General features: G+C 50.1%; 1 protein-coding gene across 2 annotated transcripts; it reads right to left on the bottom strand.

Moving 5' to 3' along the window:
• Nucleotides 1-1,727: 1,727 nt before the first annotated feature.
• On the bottom strand, nt 1,728-17,039 carry C2H1orf35 (chromosome 2 C1orf35 homolog). Of its 2 annotated transcripts, XM_074946435.1 has the most exons (10): nt 16,706-17,039; nt 14,851-15,028; nt 13,367-13,517; nt 12,727-12,772; nt 10,013-10,095; nt 9,202-9,274; nt 8,876-8,955; nt 7,819-7,898; nt 6,978-7,118; nt 2,879-3,083 (listed from the first exon to the last, which is right to left on the bottom strand). In XM_074946435.1, exons 2-10 carry the CDS (start codon nt 14,942-14,944, stop codon nt 3,025-3,027), a joined length of 807 nt encoding a protein of 268 aa, XP_074802536.1. In that variant the 5' UTR covers nt 14,945-15,028; nt 16,706-17,039; the 3' UTR covers nt 2,879-3,024. The 2 variants fall into 2 exon arrangements, with proteins under 2 accessions (XP_074802535.1, XP_074802536.1); XM_074946434.1 differs by lacking the exon at nt 8,876-8,955 and having other exon boundaries at nt 1,728-3,083; nt 16,706-17,034.
• Between the last annotated feature and the right edge of the window lie 989 nt (nt 17,040-18,028).

The raw sequence follows: 18,028 nt of genomic DNA, 5'->3' as shown, positions 1-18,028 counted from the left end.
TCACCCATGAGGGCAGTGGCCAAGCAGGGAATAGAACCCAGGTCTGCCAAGTCCCAGTCTCGTGAGCTACCCCCTAGACTTCCCTCTGGTTCCATTCAGGGCCAAAGGGAAAGTGCCAGCCCCACATTTAACTGATAAATTGTAGAAGTTAGAGAGACAGAGTTACTAGAGGCTCTAGTCCAGGGGTTCTCAAACTGGGGGTTGGGACCCCTCAGGGGATCACGAGGTTATTACATGAGGGGTCATGAGCTGTCAGCCTCCACCCCAAACCCCGCTTTGCACTCAGCATTTATAATGGTGTTAAATATATAAAAAAGTGGTTTTAATTTCTAGGGCGGGGTCACACTCAGAGGCTTGCTTTGTGAAAGGGGTCACCAGTACAAAAGTTTGAAAACCATTGCTCTAGTCCATGCCCCAGGGGTCCGTACAGGATGGGGCCTGCCTGTATAAAGCAGGGCTTGGGCCTATGGCGAGCACTAAACAGCCCAGCCTGTGGCCTCCGGCCCCGGCAGGGGGAGGCTATTGTGCAGCGTCTTCTCTAGAGCTCTTCACCAATATCCAACCCCAATTCCCGATGTCTTTGGCAACCTGGCAAGACTAAACATCAGAGCTGGGTTCCCACCTCTGCCGCTGACTTGCTGTGTGACCTTGGCCAAGTCTCCTCTGGGCTACCAAGATGATCAAGGCAGCAGCTGCCCAGGCTGGTTACCAGGGCTGGGCTGGGTCCCATTTACCACAGCAGGGAACAGCTGTCGTCGAACCAGCTCCTCGGAGCTGCTCACAGCAACGGGACTAGAGCGAGGCACATTGCAGCAGTCCAGCATGAAGCAGCTTTGTTGATTCCTCCCTTCCCAATTTCCCATTGATTTACCCCATTGACCCTTCTCTCCCATCCCATCCGTAGTCCTGCCAGCCGAGAGCCAGGATCCACTCCCCTCTTCTCAGCCAGCACACACGTACACAGGAGCCCATCGAGCAAGGGGAAGGAACAGCTAGGACAGTGGCTCCTGGTGCTGGAGGAACCAGTTCCTCGGGGGGAGCAGCCATCCGGAGGCCAAGAGGTTTTGGAAGCTAGATTTGCACCTGGCTGCTCCCAGGCCGGTGCTGCCACACCAGTTCCATTCACAGGATTGCCTATCCTTTAGTGGCAGAGCGCGCCACGGCAACGGCTCTGCAGCCGGACGTCCCTTATTTGCACCCACGGCAAGGGCAGCTGCCATGCAAGTTTTCCCCGCCCGTATGACGCAGCCAGCAGGGGCATTCACTGTTGGTCTCCCTGCCTAGACTGACACCACAGAGGCCGGCTGCACTGATGGTTCCGTGACTCAGCCCATTTCACACCCTGCCCTGGTTTCCTAGCAGATGATGGTGTCAGCAATACAGTGACCAACTTACACATTCGGGGCAGATGCTCCAACCCCCCCTGGAGAATCCCAACCCCAGCCCACTAACAGGCACAAAGTTATCGAGGGCCAGGGACATCTGTCTACGTCAGGCATGAGGGCCCCTGGGCTCAGCTCTGGAGAGCACAGGCAGAATTGCTGCAGGGGCAAACCGGCCTGGCTTCAGAAGTCAGTGGAGTTGTGCCAATATACAAACAGCAGAGACTTTAACCCCACAGGACTACATAGCAGCTATTCTGATCTCACTTCACAATCAGGGACGTTGCGGCACGGTTACTAGCTGTTTGTCCAAATACAAGTTTAAGTCTCCTAAACTTCAAGTTATTTTATTCCGGGGGGGGAGGGAGGGGGAGTTTACAAAACTTCCTGTGTAAGTACGTTTAAAAAAAACGGGGGAAATTTAAAAGAAAAGTGTCAGATTAAAAAAAAATTAAAAAACCAACAAAACCCTTCAGCACAGTAAAAACACACAAGGATAGCAACATCTTTTAGGCTATTAAAGCAGAAACTGTTCATCTCCAGCTGCCTGGTTTTCAGGGACACTCTGTTTACTTGCTACGTCACCCTCTGCTTGAAACGGACTAGATCCATTGTCCGTTTTTGTTGGACATCATGTTCCACGCTGCTTTAACCTTGCTGGTTCTCATGCACTAACACAGCGGGTTGCAGACATTCACCTCAGGCAATAGTCAAAACCCAAACAAGATCTCTCTTCTATTACATTCTCTCCCCAAGATTTTCAGTAAAATTCTGGTTCAACAGGAGGTTCTGTAGTTGACGTTGGTTTTCTAAAATATCTAACTCTGGGCACACAAGTACTTGACAGCGACCTGATAAACATTTCCAAACAAAGGCCTCCATTCTGCAATAGGTTCGCTTCCCCGGCATACAGTTATCCCCCTGCAGACATGCAGGAGGGATCTGTGCACCTGGCTTTAAACCCTTTGTGGGCACAAGACACAGCGGGGCAGGGCAAGCTCAGCAGAATCAGAGAAATAGGCCCGTGGAGCAGCCTTGGCCAAGCTAAGGGCTAGACTCCTCTAAAAAGTTTTACCGGTGTAACTGCAATTATACTGGCATAAGAAAGTGCATATGCTGGTATAAATGTGTCTACACTAGGCATCTATGCTAGGGCATCGGTAGCATAGATAAGGGCATAAAAAAAAACCCCCACCAACCTCTGGGCCAGATCCTCAGCTGGTGTGAACTGGTGCAGTTCAATTCACTCTCAATCCAGTGACTTCACAGCTGCACTGATTTGCACCAGCTGAGGATCTGATCCTGTAACTTCAGTTTGGACAGCATCCCTTTAAACCAAGGCCCGAGCAGTTCCAGTCTCTCCTGCACTTCCCTGCAGCTCAATCATCTGAGTCAGTATCGTGGCGCCGCTTGGCGCGGCGGTCTGGGGGGGACTCTCTGCCATTTCTCTTGCCCCTGGAGGTTGAGTGCCGGCTATGGCGGTCCCTGCTGCCACTCCTGTCATTCCTGTGGCCTGGGAGATGTCGGCGAGGGGGGCTCCCTCCCATGCCCTCGCTGCTGGAGGAGTCCACGTCGTGCCGCCGCCTGCCGGGCTGCTTCTGTGCCTCTGGGCCCGGTGATGAATGGCTGTCACGCCAGCCGTCTACAAGCCGCCGGGAGGATGATGAATGGTCCTTGGAGGGTGGGGCTTCCCTCCTCCTCCTGCAACAGAGAAGATGGGTCAGAGCCTGCGGGTGCAAACCCCGCGGCCCCCGAGAGGGGAAGAGAACAGACCCTCGGAGCAGGAATGGAGAGAGACAAGTGATAAGGGACCAGTCCCTGTATGCTCTAGCCTGGCTGAAAGGATGATGCAGGCAATGCTGAGATACTGCTCTGCACAGCGGAACGTAGCCCAGGGAAGAATCCTACCCTGTCTGCATCTTCCCCTTCCCTTGGGCACGATCTCGCCCCCAGCCTTGGGGCTGGGCTACGGGGGACCCAATTCTAGGACAACGAGAACAAAGTTCTTCCAAACTAGGGGCCAGGTTCTGCTTTCAGTTACACCCAGCTAACCCTGCTGCCATGCCCAGTGTCAATGCAGTTAACCCTGGATTTACGCCTCTGACAGAGATCAGAGTCTGGCCCTAGAAAAATTCATTCAGGGGGAGTTATTCTCCTGCAAAACCGTTCATGCTCGCTGTTCTGTTAAACCCAGTTCATTTCAGTCCATGGCCAGGCCTCCAGGCTGGAGTGACAGCAGTGCATTCGTAATCAACCGTAGGTCACAAGGGCTGCTGGATGCATAGGGGACACCCAGGGAAATCTCCCTGATCTGCACAATGCTCATCAGCATGCCCTATGGTTTGCATACAAAGCACAGAGCCCCTCAGCTGAGATTTAACAGCTGCTGCTATGGAGAGGCCGCCTATTCCTGGGACTTCATTTCTTTTGCCGCAATATACTCCAGGACGTTTACTGCTATTAACACGTGGGGTTAGCGTAAGCCATCACCACTAGCTACACTGGCAGATCCCCTGGGGAAGGGTGTGCTGCACTGCCTTGAAATACCCCCTGTGCTCCCTCACCCAGACATTGGCCAGCGCTCTCCATGCCCCTGGTGACTTGGTTTTGAAAAAGGCAGCACGGGGGCTCGAGTCAGACCACTGGTGAAGGGACAATCTCCACGTCACCACATTCATGGCACGGGTAAGGGGTGTTAAATGACCCCAATGAGCCAGCAGGAGAAGAGACAGACTAACTGGCCTTGTCCAAAGGGGACCGCCAGCACTCTGTAGTCTACACGGGAAGGAATATTTAAAAAAAAAAAAAAAAGCAGCCGGGTTGGTAGGTTTGTTTCTGGGATTCCACAGACATGTCCCTTATACAGAGTGCGGCAGCTCTTGGCTCACAGCGCCCTCGTGTGTTAAGTATTTGCAAATGCGTCAAAAAAAACGTGAATGCACTAAAATGTAACCTTCACACGCCAGGTAAGCATGGGCCAAATGAGAAAAGCCCTTGGGATCCCCTAGTTCTGATCTCACACAGGTGTTACCCCTGGGTAATGCCATGATCCTCAACTGAGTTACTCCTGGATTACACTGGTACAAGCGAGAGGAGAATGTAGGCTTGTTTATGCTAAGAACTATCCGCACTGACTCCCGTATACTGTGTGTGTGGATTGTGGTGAAGGCTAAGGCAGTGGGTCTCAAACTTTTGTCCTGGTGACCCCTTTCACACAGCAAGCCTCTGAGTGCCACCCCCCTTATAAATTAAAAACACTTTTTAAAAAAAAATATATTTAACACTATTATAAATGCTTGGAGGTGAAGCGGGTTTTGGGATGGAGGCAGACAGCTCGTGACCCTCTCCCCCACATGGACAAACCTCACGACCCCCAGTTTGAGAACCTCTGGGCTAGCGAGTCCTAGTCCTGAGCCAACACCCCATTGTGTGAGGAGCTGTACAAAAGCAGAACAAGATGACAATCCCTGCCACCAAAAGATCTTACAAACTATTCTGTAAGATATTAATATTGAAACAAAATGTTTTAACCTTGGCTTCTCTCCTGCCATATGGGGTAAAGGTTTCAAACAGTGCGTAGAGAAATACTTCAAAAAAAAAAAAAAATTAAGAGCAGGATCTTGTTTTTAAATGAGCAAAGAGCTAAATACTACCTAGACCCCGCAATTATACTGTAAGTTACAGTCAGACCAAAGTCTCTGTCTATCCTTGATCCAACACCCTGTAGCCATGGTTCTCAGTTCAGCACTGGAGAGATGCAGGCTGGTTTGTAGTATAGTACTGCAGCAAGAATCCATTCTAACACCACTGATTAAAATCAGAGAGGTGTTCTGCCCTGGACTCTGAGATGTGGCACGCTCGGTCGAATGGTCCAAGGAGCAGTGTGCTATAGACTGCATGGAGAGAGAAGTCATTTAGCGCTTGATGGATGGACGATTTGTACTGGTGCTTGGTTGGGGGCATAGCTAGTATGGAAGTTAATCTAAAGCTGCTACACGGAGGGCTGGGGAAGAGGATGACGCACTGAGACTGGCAAGAGGCCCAGAAAATACCTACCCGCCACAACAGAAGAGCACTCAGCAGGTTACTCCATTGAATGTTTGCATTTCAATCCCCACTGGAGAGGGCGGGGGGGGGCTGGCTCGGTACGACGTGCCAATCCACCCCACCGATGCCCCCCCAAGCCTTTTTACTACCCCCGGAGCTAGCAGAGAGACTCTCAGGTGGTGGGGTGCAGCCACAGGTCTCATCAGCTTGTTGTCGGTGATGCGGTATTGGGGGAGCGCCGTAGGCTTCCCCAGCTGGGTCAGACGAGCTAGCACTCGTCCCCAACACTACAATCCACACCTGGAGCAGCTGCCGCACGTGGGCTCACGGCATTGTACAGGTGTGGCACAGATCAAGGTGCTACCTCACCCAATGCTGCTAATGTCAGAGACTCTTCACAACAGGTGTCCTACCCCGGGGAGCGAATCCAACTACCGTGCGTCGAGCCCCAGATTTAATCAGTCACGGCTAATGCAACACCCCCTTCTCCGCCTCCACCCACGGCCAATCTGTAAAGCTAAGTTACAAGAAGAAAATGAAGTGAGCTGTAGCTCACAAAAGCTTATGCTCAAATAAATTGGTTAGTCTCTAAGGTGCCACAAGTCCTCCTTTTCTTTTTGTGAATACAGACTAACATGGCTGCTACTCTGAAAGAAGAAAATGGTTTCCCTCCCGCCCCCCACTTCCCATGACACACACACTCTGACCTCCCTTGTCTGGGGAAAGGAGAGAGCACAATGCAGCAGACACACTTGCCACACAAAGGCTGCGGCAGGGAGGCTTTCCAGGCTGCTTGCTCTCTACGCACTTTCTAGCGACACAGCTGTGTCGCTACACGCCGAGAGCTCTCCCTCTGACAAACAAAATCCACCCCCAATGGGAGGCAATAGCTTTGTCAGCAGGAGAGCTCTCCGGCCGACAAAGCACTGTTCACACTGGTGCTTTTCGTCGGCAAAACTTTTGTTGTTCGGGGGCTGTGTGAGGGGGTGTTTTTCGCACCTCTGAACTACAAAATTTTTACTGATGAAAGTGCAGGGTAGTCAAAGCCTGAGTTTGTGAGCTCCAGGGTCAGGAAGGGGCTCAACACAGGAGTAACTGAGTGAAATTCTCCAGCCACACAGAACGTCAGAAAGTTGGTCTTGGTGTTCTAACACTGGAGTCGGACGACATGATTTCAATTCCCAGGTCTAATATCAACTTCCTCTGTGATCTGGAGCTCTGTGCCTCAGTTTTGCCATCTATAAAATGGGGCTATAATACCTAACACACTTCATGGAGCTATAATATCTAACATACTCACAGGTTATACAAGAGGTCAGACAAGAAGATCTAATGGTCCCTTCTGGCCTTGGAGCCTACGACTGCCCTTGTGTTTGTACAGTGCCTAGCAAAATGGGGTCCTGATCCCTGACTGGGGTCTTTAGTTGGTGTTGGCCCTGCTTTGAGCAGGGGGTTGGACTGGATGACCTCCTGAGGTCTCTTCCACCCCTAATCTTCTATGATTTTAGACACTGCCATGAAAGAGAAAGATAGCAGCAGCTCTGGTACCTTTCCCCATGATCTGGAGAGGGGGAGGAGGTGGTGGTGGCTGCTTCTTTCTTGTGATGTTTCTCCTTTTCCTTCTCTTTTTTGTGTTTTTTCTTCTTTTTCTTCTTCTTCTCCTTTTTGGATTTCTTGCTGCTCTCGGGCCTGCACGGTTAAAGAAACAGGGAGACATGCTAACGGCACCGGCGCTTCTTTGAAAGCGCAGCTGCATTCGCTGTCCAGGGGCAAGTTGCCAGGTCTCAGCCCAGTGCCTGCCCTCAGTGGCTCACTGCTGTGGATCACTCCATGAAAGTTTTGCAAGAACGGGTTAAGCCCTGAGCTGCTCACCAGCTGCTGCAGCTATCTAATAATCTAGCTGTGTGACTGGTGGCTTCACTCACATGGTATTGTCTCTTCCACACGATTGGTTAGCCCAGTGATTCTCAACCCGCGGGCCATTTGCGGCCCAATCAGCGCCCAGTTGCAGCCCGTGTGACATGCTCAGGGGCATACAGGTAGCATTTATAGTGTGCGGATGCGGCCCACATAACACAGAGAGCTGCAGGTGTGGCCCACCATGGTAAATAGACTGAGAACCACTGGGTTAGCCTCATCTTTATGAAACCACTTCTGCGCGGACGGAAGTTAGTTTGGGATTAAATGAATCCGAGCTGCTAGCTGCAACTTTGCAGATGTCCACACGCAAAAGGCTTTGCTGGCAGGGAGCTCTGTGAAATCAAAGCGGGTGCAGACGCAGTCAGAGGGGAATCTGATTGACAGAGACTCCCGGCTGTGGGTGAACAGCGTCTCACGATAGCCCACCGCAGCTCCCGCTGTGCGTCAAGCATAAGCGGGTTGCTCTTACCATGCCTCTTCCTCCTTTTCTTCCTTGCCCACTTTTCTCTTCGCCCCTGAGGCCTCCGGACTGTTTGCCGCTCTCTGATGCTAGATTTTCACAAGACAAAATGATGCACAAGACCGTCAGGCTGAGCGTGCCCATGGTTAACAACACAGAGCAGGTCCCACTGTATTACTGAGCAATACCAAGATTAAACAAGGTGGCAACGTAGCTGGAGGGGGGTGGGGTGGGGTGGGGGCAGGGCTGGCAGCGTGGAGCTCCTTCGTTCTCACTCCGACACCAATTCCCTGCTATGTGGCGCTGTCCACTGCACATAAAGGTTACACCCTGCGAGTTAGGTCACAGTCATGACAGCGCTGGGGCGACAGCTGGTGCTGACCGGCAGTGCCTCCCTGCAGGAGGGCAAAGTGGCGCCATCTTAGACCCTTGCTCTAGGGATCTTCTCTCTCGCCCTCAAGCTCCTCCCAGCCACGACATCAGCTTCTCCTTGCATTTCTACTCCCCCCCGCATCTATTACCCTCCAGCTCTCACGTCTATCTACCCATGGGGCGGTTAGGGTTACTACACCAACTCGGCCACAAGAGCAAACCCCCAATGCTCACAAGAAGGGATTTGATATTGTAGCTCCCGCTTCTCAGCCACAGAACTGGGCTGACCCCAAGCCAAACTCTCCTGAAGGTTGGGGGATGTGTCCGTATCGAGGGATTTGCCCTGTTACAAAGATAGGCGCTGGCTGCGAACTTTAGAGTTAGTCTGAAATGCTCCCAGAGTTCAAGAAGGTCAGGGGCCCAGAAAGCCAATTCAGGCTTATTTCTGTTATCCAGGTAATAAAACTATATCCCTCCTGCCCAAAATCCTGCTCCCATGACATCAGTGACAAAATTCCAGATCCATTTGAACAGATGGAGAAAGGACGGTCTCTAGTAAAAGCCCTGGCCAGGGCTGAGGACAGTTGGGTTCAATTCCTGCTCTGCCACAAACTTCCTGTGAGAGCTTGGGCAACTCACTTACTCTCTGTGCCTCAGTTCTCCCATGTATAAAACAGGGCCAATAGTTCTGTACCTCAGAGGGGTGCTGTCAGGATAAAATCCACTAGTGATCAGGAAGCACTCAGATACTAGCGAGGAGGGCCACGTCAGCACCTACACAGACATGCGAGTAGGATCAACCCCTTAAAAAAAAAAAACCCAAAAAAACCCCACACCCCAATGCAGCCCTCACAATTTGCACGAGCAATGGGGAATGTGAAACTAACCCCAGAAAGTTACACTCTGGGAGTTTCGCTTGGACGGTAAAAATTAGTGTAGACGCAGCAGGGATCAAGCCTCTCCTATGCTCTGCAAAGCACCTAGCATGCAGAATGACTAGCACAGGGTGGAAAGACTTACAGTAAAAACAGAAAGCCCCAGTTTGGCAGCCTCTTTGTCCTCTTTGGAGAGCATCATTCTGCCAGCACCGCCACTGGGGGGAAAATAAAAAGTAAAGATACACACACATAAACGAGCATACTGCAGGATTTTCTCTAGTCACCATGAGGGATGAGCCAATGACACCTTTGGAGCAATGCCTACTGGTTAAAGCAGGGGACTGGCAGTCAAGAATTCCTGAGATCTGTTCCCACTCGGCTACTGAGTGACTGCGTCGTCTTGGGAGAGTCATTTAACTTCTGTGCTGCCTCAGTTTCCTCTTGGGGCATGAGGATTCATCGGTGTTTGGAAAGGCCTTTGAAAACTCTCTGATGAATGTGCTAGATCGAGGCACAGTATTACTGTTATTACTGTTAGCTTTTTTGACTACTGCTTTGCACTGAGCAGATGCAGAGAACTATCCACGATGGCTCCAAGATCTCTTTCTTGAGTGGTAACAGCTAATTTAGACCCCATCACGTTTACGTAGAGTTGGAATTATTTTTTCCTTGTGTGTTTTACTTTGCACTTATAAACACTGAATTTCATCTGCCATTTTGTTGCCCAGTCACCCAGTTGTGGGAGAGCCCTTTAACTCTTCACAGTTTGCTTTGGACTTAACCATCTTGAGTAATTTCGTATCATCTGAACATTTTGCCACCTCGCAGTTTATCCCCTTTTCCACATGGTTTGTGGTTTTGGGGTCACCAGATTTCCTGCTTTGGCCACCAGAGGTTCTAAAGAGCAGGGAAAAGCACTGGAGTTCTTATGCTAGTGGAAAATAGCCCCATACCTGGAACTCCCCAGCCCCAAGACACGGTCTGTATCCTTCTCATCGCGCTCTGCTCCGTCACGCTTACAGACCTCAGCGAGATCCTAGGAAGGAACAGGTTAGAAGGAGCAGTAAGTCCATGGAGCCGACCAGTTAACCACATCCATGTATTAGAAGAACTGGGGGCGCTGAATTCTTCAATACTGTATTTTCCATAGTCAGGAGCACCCCTTGTGGAGCACTCAGGTGACCTGCATGTCCCCAGACTGAATGGAAATAGGAACAAGCTTTCAGTTGACTAAACCATGAGGCCCCACCATCACCACCCCATTTCTATGGCCCTTTTCAAGCAGCAGATCTCAATGCACTTTGCAAAGACAGGCCCCGATCCTGTAATGGACAGCAACAGGGCTGACCAAAACGGTCTCGTTGAAGTTAATGCACAAGTGCAGCAAATCCACCCCATTCTGCCAGTGGGATGATTGGGACCATAGGCACAGATCCCAGTGGGGTTGAATCAGGTATGTTCAGAAAGGGCAACTCACACTGACTTATCTGTGCCACATGGAAATTCAGCCTCCCAGGGCATTTTCAGTAGGAGCCCCCCCTCTTTTCCCTTCCCTGTTGGGCACCAGCCGACCGTCACTCTCAGCCCAGGAAGTGGTTATGTTCCAGCACTACTGTTTGTACCCTGTACACAGCTTGTAAAGAGCTGGGGAAGCCTCTGAGATCCAAGGGGCTGCGTGTAACACTGGTACTCTGCTAAGCCTACAAAACTGCTGTGGGACAAGCAATCATCCGAGGGAGCAGCTGACTGAGCATGGTCTGGAGGAAACAGCACTAGAGCGGGAGTCAGGACACCTGGGTTCTATTCCTGGCTCTGCCTCTGACCTTCCAGGCAAGTCTGTGCCTCTCCTATCCTCTGCCTGTCTTGTCAGTTTAGACTGTAAGCGCTTCAAGGCCGGGTCTGCCTCTCCGTGTGTTTGTACAGTGCCTAGCGCAGAGGAGTCCTGGCCTCAGTAGGGGCTGCTATACAATATTGTTCTATAAATAAATAAGGTCCTGATTGCACAGCCTCTGAGCACTATAGCAATAGAGTGATTCATGGGCAGTTCACAGAGAGAGGTAAATTCTGCCTAATACATTTCCAGTGAATCCCTCACTTCCATCTTTTTACGTCTTATTCGTCATTAATGTTGCATAGAGGCAGAATTTGAAAGTTAGCAAGTCCTGGTGCAGCGTCTATTCACAGCAGTGTATGCTCATTCCCACTTAAGTGCCAATAATGACGGCCAGACCGGGGCGGGGGTGGGGGGAATATAAAAAAAGAGTTTTAAGGTGTCATCTGGCCGGCAAAACCAATAGAGCTACAAATAATCGCTCCCCAGTGGCATGTACACCATTCAATTTTAGCTCTGCCAGATCCCAAGACCCAGAACTTTAAAAATCACCTCATTCTGGTTACCATCTTGCTTACAACTTCCTAGTTCTGACCTGAGTCCAGCAGCGGATGTCTCTAGAACCAGCTACCCCAACTGAAGCAGCTTTGAATCCCAACTGTCACATGGTACAAAGCACAACTCAACTAAAGCTCAAGAGACACTGGCTATTTAAGTCATGTCAGACTAAGGGCTTGTCTATAGCAAGGAAATTAATTTGGATTACGGTAGGGTGTGAATTTAAAGCTGAATAGCTATACTGATTAACGCCCTAGGTGGATGCTCTTATTCTGGAATAATCCTTGTCTGTTCAAAGTAACACACTCTTTTTCCAGAGTATGAGTGTCCATAGAGGGAGTTAATCAGGAATAGCTGTTCCAGACTATGTAGACAAGCCCTTAGATTGGGCAGGGAAGCACGATGGTAATCAGAGTGATGTGACTTTTTTTTTAAAAATAAGAACTGATATTTCATGACCCAGCAGGGCTGGGAACATTTTGGAAGCAGCAATAGAAATGCTTTATGGACCAAGTGAACTTTCTCAGAGCCCCAGTCATGAATCCAAGCTCCAAAATAAAGTATTAAATGTCAGTAGGCTCACGAGCCAAACCCAGATAACTTGCAAAAAGAAAAGGAGTACTTGTGGCACCTTAGAGACTAACCAATTTATTTGAGCATAAGCTTTCGTGAGCTACAGCTCACTTCATCGGATGCACGCTGTGGAAAGTGTAGAAGATCTTATTATATACACACAAAAAGCATGAAAAAATACCTCCTCCCACCCCACTCTCCTGCTGGTAATAGCTTATCTAAAGTGATCACTCTCCTTACAATGTGTATGATAATCAAGTTGGGCCATTTCCAGCACAAATCCAAGTTTTCTCACCCCCCACCCCCACATTTGTGCTGGAAATGGCCCACCTTGATTATCATACACATTGTAAGGAGAGTGGTCACTTTAGATAAGCTATTACCAGCAGGAGAGTGGGGTGGGAGGAGGTATTTTTCATGCTTTTTGTGTGTATATAATAAGATCTTCTACACTTTCCACAGCGTGCATCCGATGAAGTGAGCTGTAGCTCACGAAAGCTTATGCTCAAATAAATTGGTTAGTCTCTAAGGTGCCACAAGTACTCCTTTTCTTTTTGCGAATACAGACTAACACGGCTGTTACTCTGAAACCAGATAACTTGGTATGGAGAGGGCCTGTGGCCCTGCTAGAGTGCCACTTCCCGCTCCCTCCCCTGAATCTCTCGCACAAAGACCCCACCTCTCACACTCAGACGCCTACTGTACCTCTTTGCTCAGGCCCGTGGGCTGTTTCTTCACATTCTTGTAGCCCCTGGAAGAAATAAAATCCAGATGAGTTACAAAAGCAAGTGATGGCTGAATCACCCGTTCCGGGAGAGGGGCTGGGAGAAAGGGAGCGAGACACCAAGGCTGCTTCTCCATCGGTTGAATTGTTTGAAGATCACCAGGTTACTAGACGCAGAGTTGCTACTGCCACAAGACTGCAGGGGGGCTCAGGAAGTTGGGACATTTATCCAGTCGAACCTGTTTGGTGCTCACAAGTGCATTTTTATGTGGTTCTCAGACACCACGGCGATGGGCACCCTAGAAATATCAGACAGAGCTGGTTGCCTACAGTCCCACAACACTAGATGAATTATTTGCATTATGACAGTTCCCAGAGGCCCTAACCAAGATCATGGCCCCACTGCTGCACAAACACACACCGTAAGAGATCAAAGAACGTATTAGCTAGGTAGCCACAACAGAGAAATGGTGGAAGAGGAAGCAGAGGTGACTTGCCCAGCTGTAACTACAGATTTCAGATCAGATGAACCAAACTTCAAGATGCTTTTTAAACTGTGGTTCTCAATATGTCATAGGCCTTGGAGAGGTCACCCGTTAGACCCACTTGCCACAGACTTACAGAGCCGCCATCATGGCCTCCTGCTCGGCCAGCCGGACTGCAGCCAGCTCGGCTTCTCGGGAGATCTGCACGTCGCCTTGCTTCCCCTTTGCGTACCAGGTGAGGTCTTTGCCCTTCTGCCACCTGCCCACTGGAGCCATCAGGGAGTTGCCTGCCATTTAGAACAAGAGAAGCCTTCAAGAGACCTAAAGTGTTAGGCCAGTATGAAACATCACTTCTAAAACAATGCAACCGGACTAATACATAGGGCACAGCACTGGGAGTCAGGACACCCAGGTCTTCCACTGACCTGGGGGGTGACTGCGGACAAGGCACTTCCCCGTCCATTCCTCAGTTTACCCATCTGTAAAATGGGACTACTGATCCTGAACTCCTCTGTAAAGTGCTTTGAGATCTACAGGTGAAAAGTGCTATGTAATATCTAAGCGTTATTCTTGACAAGGTCCATGGTGTGATTCAAGGGCTCCCGTAAGTCTAGGGGCTGATTATTTCTACTGAGGCGAAAAGACAGCATTTGGGCCAATTTGTCCCAGCCATTCAGCTTCCACTAATAGCGAACAATAACGTCTTACATTTCTATAGCACTTTTCATCCTCAGGGATCCAAAAGGACTTTGTAACTCTATATGCATCGCTGCACTGAAATGCGGCCACCTCTGGGGTGGATGGTGGCAGCCAAACAGCACACAGCACAATGTACAGCTTGGGGAGGGAGGGTGGCCAGACCCCAGGGCAAACCACAAAGCCTACAAAAGTGCCATTTAATGAACATACAGGGTGAACAGGACCTCAGGTTTTTATATCACAACAACTCCCAAAGTGATTTAGCAGCAGTACTGACTGTATGAATAGGGTTCACTTTGCCCAGCAGTGAAATTCAGCTACCTCTAGGTTGCTTGCTAAGGGAAGTGGTAAATTCTCCATCAAGTAGTTTCTATAAATGGAGATTGGCCATCTTTTAGAAACAAGCTGCTTTAATTCCAACCCAAATAATTGGGTTTCCCACAGGAATCACTTGGTGAGGTTACATAGGAGGCCAAATTAGATGGTCAGAATGGTCCCTTCTGGCCTTAAAAATCAATGAAACACAATAGTGTTTAAGACCACCACCATGACAGCTCTTAGGACATAAAGCAAAGAGCAACACATTTCCACGTTTATAATATTAACATCAATAGTCCCGTGCGTCCAGTTCCTAGTTACCACATGGACATGACATAAAATAACTGTCATAGCTGGTCCCCCCGCGTCGGCAGCCTCAGCAGAGAGACCAAATCCTCCTGTTGGCTCCAGAAGTGGTGCTCTCAGGTTGGGATCGGTGCTCATGGGGGAATGGCAGCAGGGAAGGTGAAAGCATGGTGCCCATGCTGTGTGCGTCCTGTAGGTATACCAAGGACATCAGCCTCCAGCGCTGCCTGTCAGGCACCTTTCACAAGAGCTGAATTCACACAAGACACTTTATGCAATGACAAGATCAATTCTTACCCAGGTAATTTTCCCTCTGTTTATCCGTCTTCACATCCTCCCAGTTGAACTGGTCCTGCCCCCCCCTCACTCCTCCCCTGGAGGAGCCGAACATGGTGCGGGAAGAAACAGCCCGCGGCGCTGGAAGTGAAATCGATCACCACGAGGTGCGCAGATCTCTGCCCTGAGTCGTCCAGATCTAGTAAACAGAGCAGGACAATCCCAAGGGTTACAGACCACATCCGACAGCCAAACAGCTTCCGCTAGACCCACATCATGTCTTCCCCCTCTAGCGTGCAAGCCATGATGGGACGGTGGCAAAGGACTGATTTTCCTAGGAGGGGCACTGACTGCTAGAATCTGCACTAATTCCTGCAGCTTGCACAGGGTGCTGTGAATGGCAGCTTCCCGTGTTAGCCTGCCCCCACAGTACCTCTGTGGGGATTCACCCCCCCAGAGACAGACAGTGGCATTTCAGCTGGAGGTGCCTGCTCTCGTCTGGCTGGGGTTCTACAGAGGATCAAATGAGAGTGCATCCTTTGGGCACCCCCACTTTTTGGCCCTGGGAGGGAGAGGCTAAGGCTGTTTTCTGCCAGCATGATCTTCCCACTGGCGAGCCTTCCTCCGCCCCTGGGTTTACACTGGTAGACAGAGGTGGAAAGCTGAGCTGAATCCATTCCACTGTCCACGCAAACTACTTGGTGGCACCGTCCTAGCCCTAGAGAAGAGCAAGAATAGGTGTCCTGGGGCAGATTCCTTCTGCCATCCATGCCCTTTGCAGGCTATCCCAAGGCATGTGGAGCAAAAGAGGACACAAGTCACATCTAGCAGAACACAGGAGTTGCACGCCAAGGGAGACTCTCAGTTCTTTAGGGCACCATCCTGACAGAGGCAGTGCAGTGCTTCAGAGGAAGGCAAAACACCCCCATAGTGCCCCTGGCAGATTTTTCACTGTTGTATATGAGGAGGAGAAGCTCTTCCTGACCCCCATGGCAATCAGCTTGTGCCCTGAAGCATGAGATTTGATCTACCCCATATCTTAGCATGTAGAACTATTGGTATTTTTATACTGAGCCATGAACACGAACACACACACATACTACTTTGCAGACTCCCGGAAACACGAGTTCCTCCCAGGAGAGGCCTCACAGGAGACAGAAGCAACACAACCTGCTTTCCCCACAGTAACAAGGAACAAACCTCTGTGACACAGAGTTCCTCTAGGTTTTCCATCTTTTTCCACGCAATGACCAGCCCCAAAGTCTCCCTCCCAAGCAACATGCCCCAGGGGAGGGTGTGGAGAAGCCTGGCTCTAAATTACCCCTTCCTTTACATTTCCCAGGGTATCCAGATCTTTCTTTCAGAGTAGCAGCCGTGTTAGTCTGCATTCACAAAAAATTTGTGGCACCTTAGTGACTAACAAATCTATCTGAGCAGAAGCTTTCGTGAGCCAGAGCTCACTTCATCGGATGCATTCTTTCTTTGCATCTCTGCTTTAGGCCCAAACACGGCAAGCTCACTCACTCTCAGCCACACTGACCTACAGGATGGGGGAGCGGGGGGGCGGGGTATCTTAGGGATGTTTATTTTTGCAGAGCATGTTGTCAGCACAACCATCAACCATAACAGGGATCGACAGATGTTATAACTGCTCCTGGACGTTGCACGGCCCTTTTTTTACATCCAGCTACAGCGTGCAATCATTCCTTATGAGACAGCAAGCCAAATTCTCTCCCGTAGGCCTTTAGAAAGGGGTCATAAGGCGGGTGCCTTCTTTCTGCAGGTAGCAGAGTTCCTTTCACCAGGATTTTAAACCCAACCACCCATGGCTTTAATGCCGGATCCCAACCCCCCCTCCAAGCCAATGCCTCATTACCGGAAGACGTTGCGTGCAGCAGTCAAAGGCAAGCAGGCTCAATGCCCTCTTCATGCTCCGCCGGCCCGGCTGGGCCCCTCGCTCCAAGTCTCCAGTGCCTCTGTCCCTGCAGCTGGGCCCTCCCTTGCAACACCCTACGGTACTGCAAGCAAAGGAGACCCCCAGGTTCCTTCCCCTCGGGGGCGGGCTGAGCCGCTTCCAGCCCGCGGCAAGGCTGCAGAACGCGGGTCAGCCGCGCGCCGGACCCCGGGGCAGCAATTCGCAAGAAGCAGGACGAGGACTACCCCCATGCCTAGGGAGCTACCACTGCGCTGGGCAGCCGCGCGCGCGGGGGGGGGAGGGGAGAGCGCAAGCTGTACCAAGTGGCTGCAGGGGCAGGGGTGCGCAGGCAGCAACTCGGTGCCTTCGGGTGGAGAAGGGAGAGCACAGCGCTTGCCCCCGTCCGGGCGGGGAGGCCGCGCGAGCCTGCGGAGGCTGTGCGCACGCGCGCAAGTGACTTCATGACCCTGGAGTGGCACCCGGCTCCTTGTTTTTTGCAGATTAATTGGAAAGGCCCTATAAAATATGAATATATAAGACCCTATACAAATAAACCAGATGCATATAAAAGGCCCTACGAAACATATGTTAATATATAAGGCTCTATAAAATAAACTGGGTGTATACCAAAGGTCGAATGAAATATATAATGTATGAATATAAGATCCTATAAAATAAACTAGATGCATATGTATGGCCCTATGTGATATACAATATGAGACCCTATTAAATAAACTAGGTGCATATGAATGGCCCTATGAAATATATAGTATATGGGACCCTATAAAATAAACCAGAGAGTTACATATGAAAGTTAATTCACTTTTGAAAATTTTAGATTTAGGATTTTTGTTTAAAGATTTATATATATACAAAATGTGTCAGAGTATGATGAGAACAACTCTGGGTGGGTTCCAAAAGGGGGAGAACCCCTCGCCTGTTCTAAATCCCCAAAACGCCAGGCTGGTCAAAATAATTGAGTTTATATTGACGAAGTGAGGAAGCTTTCGGTTGGTCAGAAGGCCTTTCCCAAGATGGAGAAGTGTAATACGTTTGAACTAACCAGTCCTTCTCAAGCTCACTTAGTTGAGATGACTTGTTTCTATAAGACAGGGGAGTAAGGCTATGACTACACGGTACTTTTGCTGGTAAAACTTTTGTCAGTCAGGGGTGTGAAAAAAAACACTTGCCTGATTGACAAACGTTTTACTGAGGAAAAGCACCCAGTGTGGACAGTGCTTTGTTGGTGGGAGATGCTCTCCCGCAGACAAAGCTACTGGCGCT

The sequence above is a fragment of the Natator depressus genome, chromosome 2 (genome assembly GCF_965152275.1).
Source record: "Natator depressus isolate rNatDep1 chromosome 2, rNatDep2.hap1, whole genome shotgun sequence".
NCBI lineage: Eukaryota > Metazoa > Chordata > Testudines > Cheloniidae > Natator > Natator depressus.
Note: the sequence above shows the minus strand (reverse complement) of the source record. Positions and strands in the feature narration are given on the sequence as shown.

Excerpts from the sequence above, each read along its gene's own strand:
- C2H1orf35 (XM_074946434.1), bottom strand. The coding sequence starts at position 14,944 with ATGTTCGGCTCCTCCAGGGGAGGAGTGAGGGGGGGGCAGGACCAGTTC. Across the intron at positions 12,773-13,366 it reads GAGGCCATGATGGCGGCTCT|GGGCTACAAGAATGTGAAGA; the intron begins GTAAGTCTGTGG and ends TATTTCTTCCAG. Across the intron at positions 7,899-9,201 it reads TGGGGCTTTCTGTTTTTACT|CATCAGAGAGCGGCAAACAG; the intron begins GTAAGTCTTTCC and ends GTGAAAATCTAG.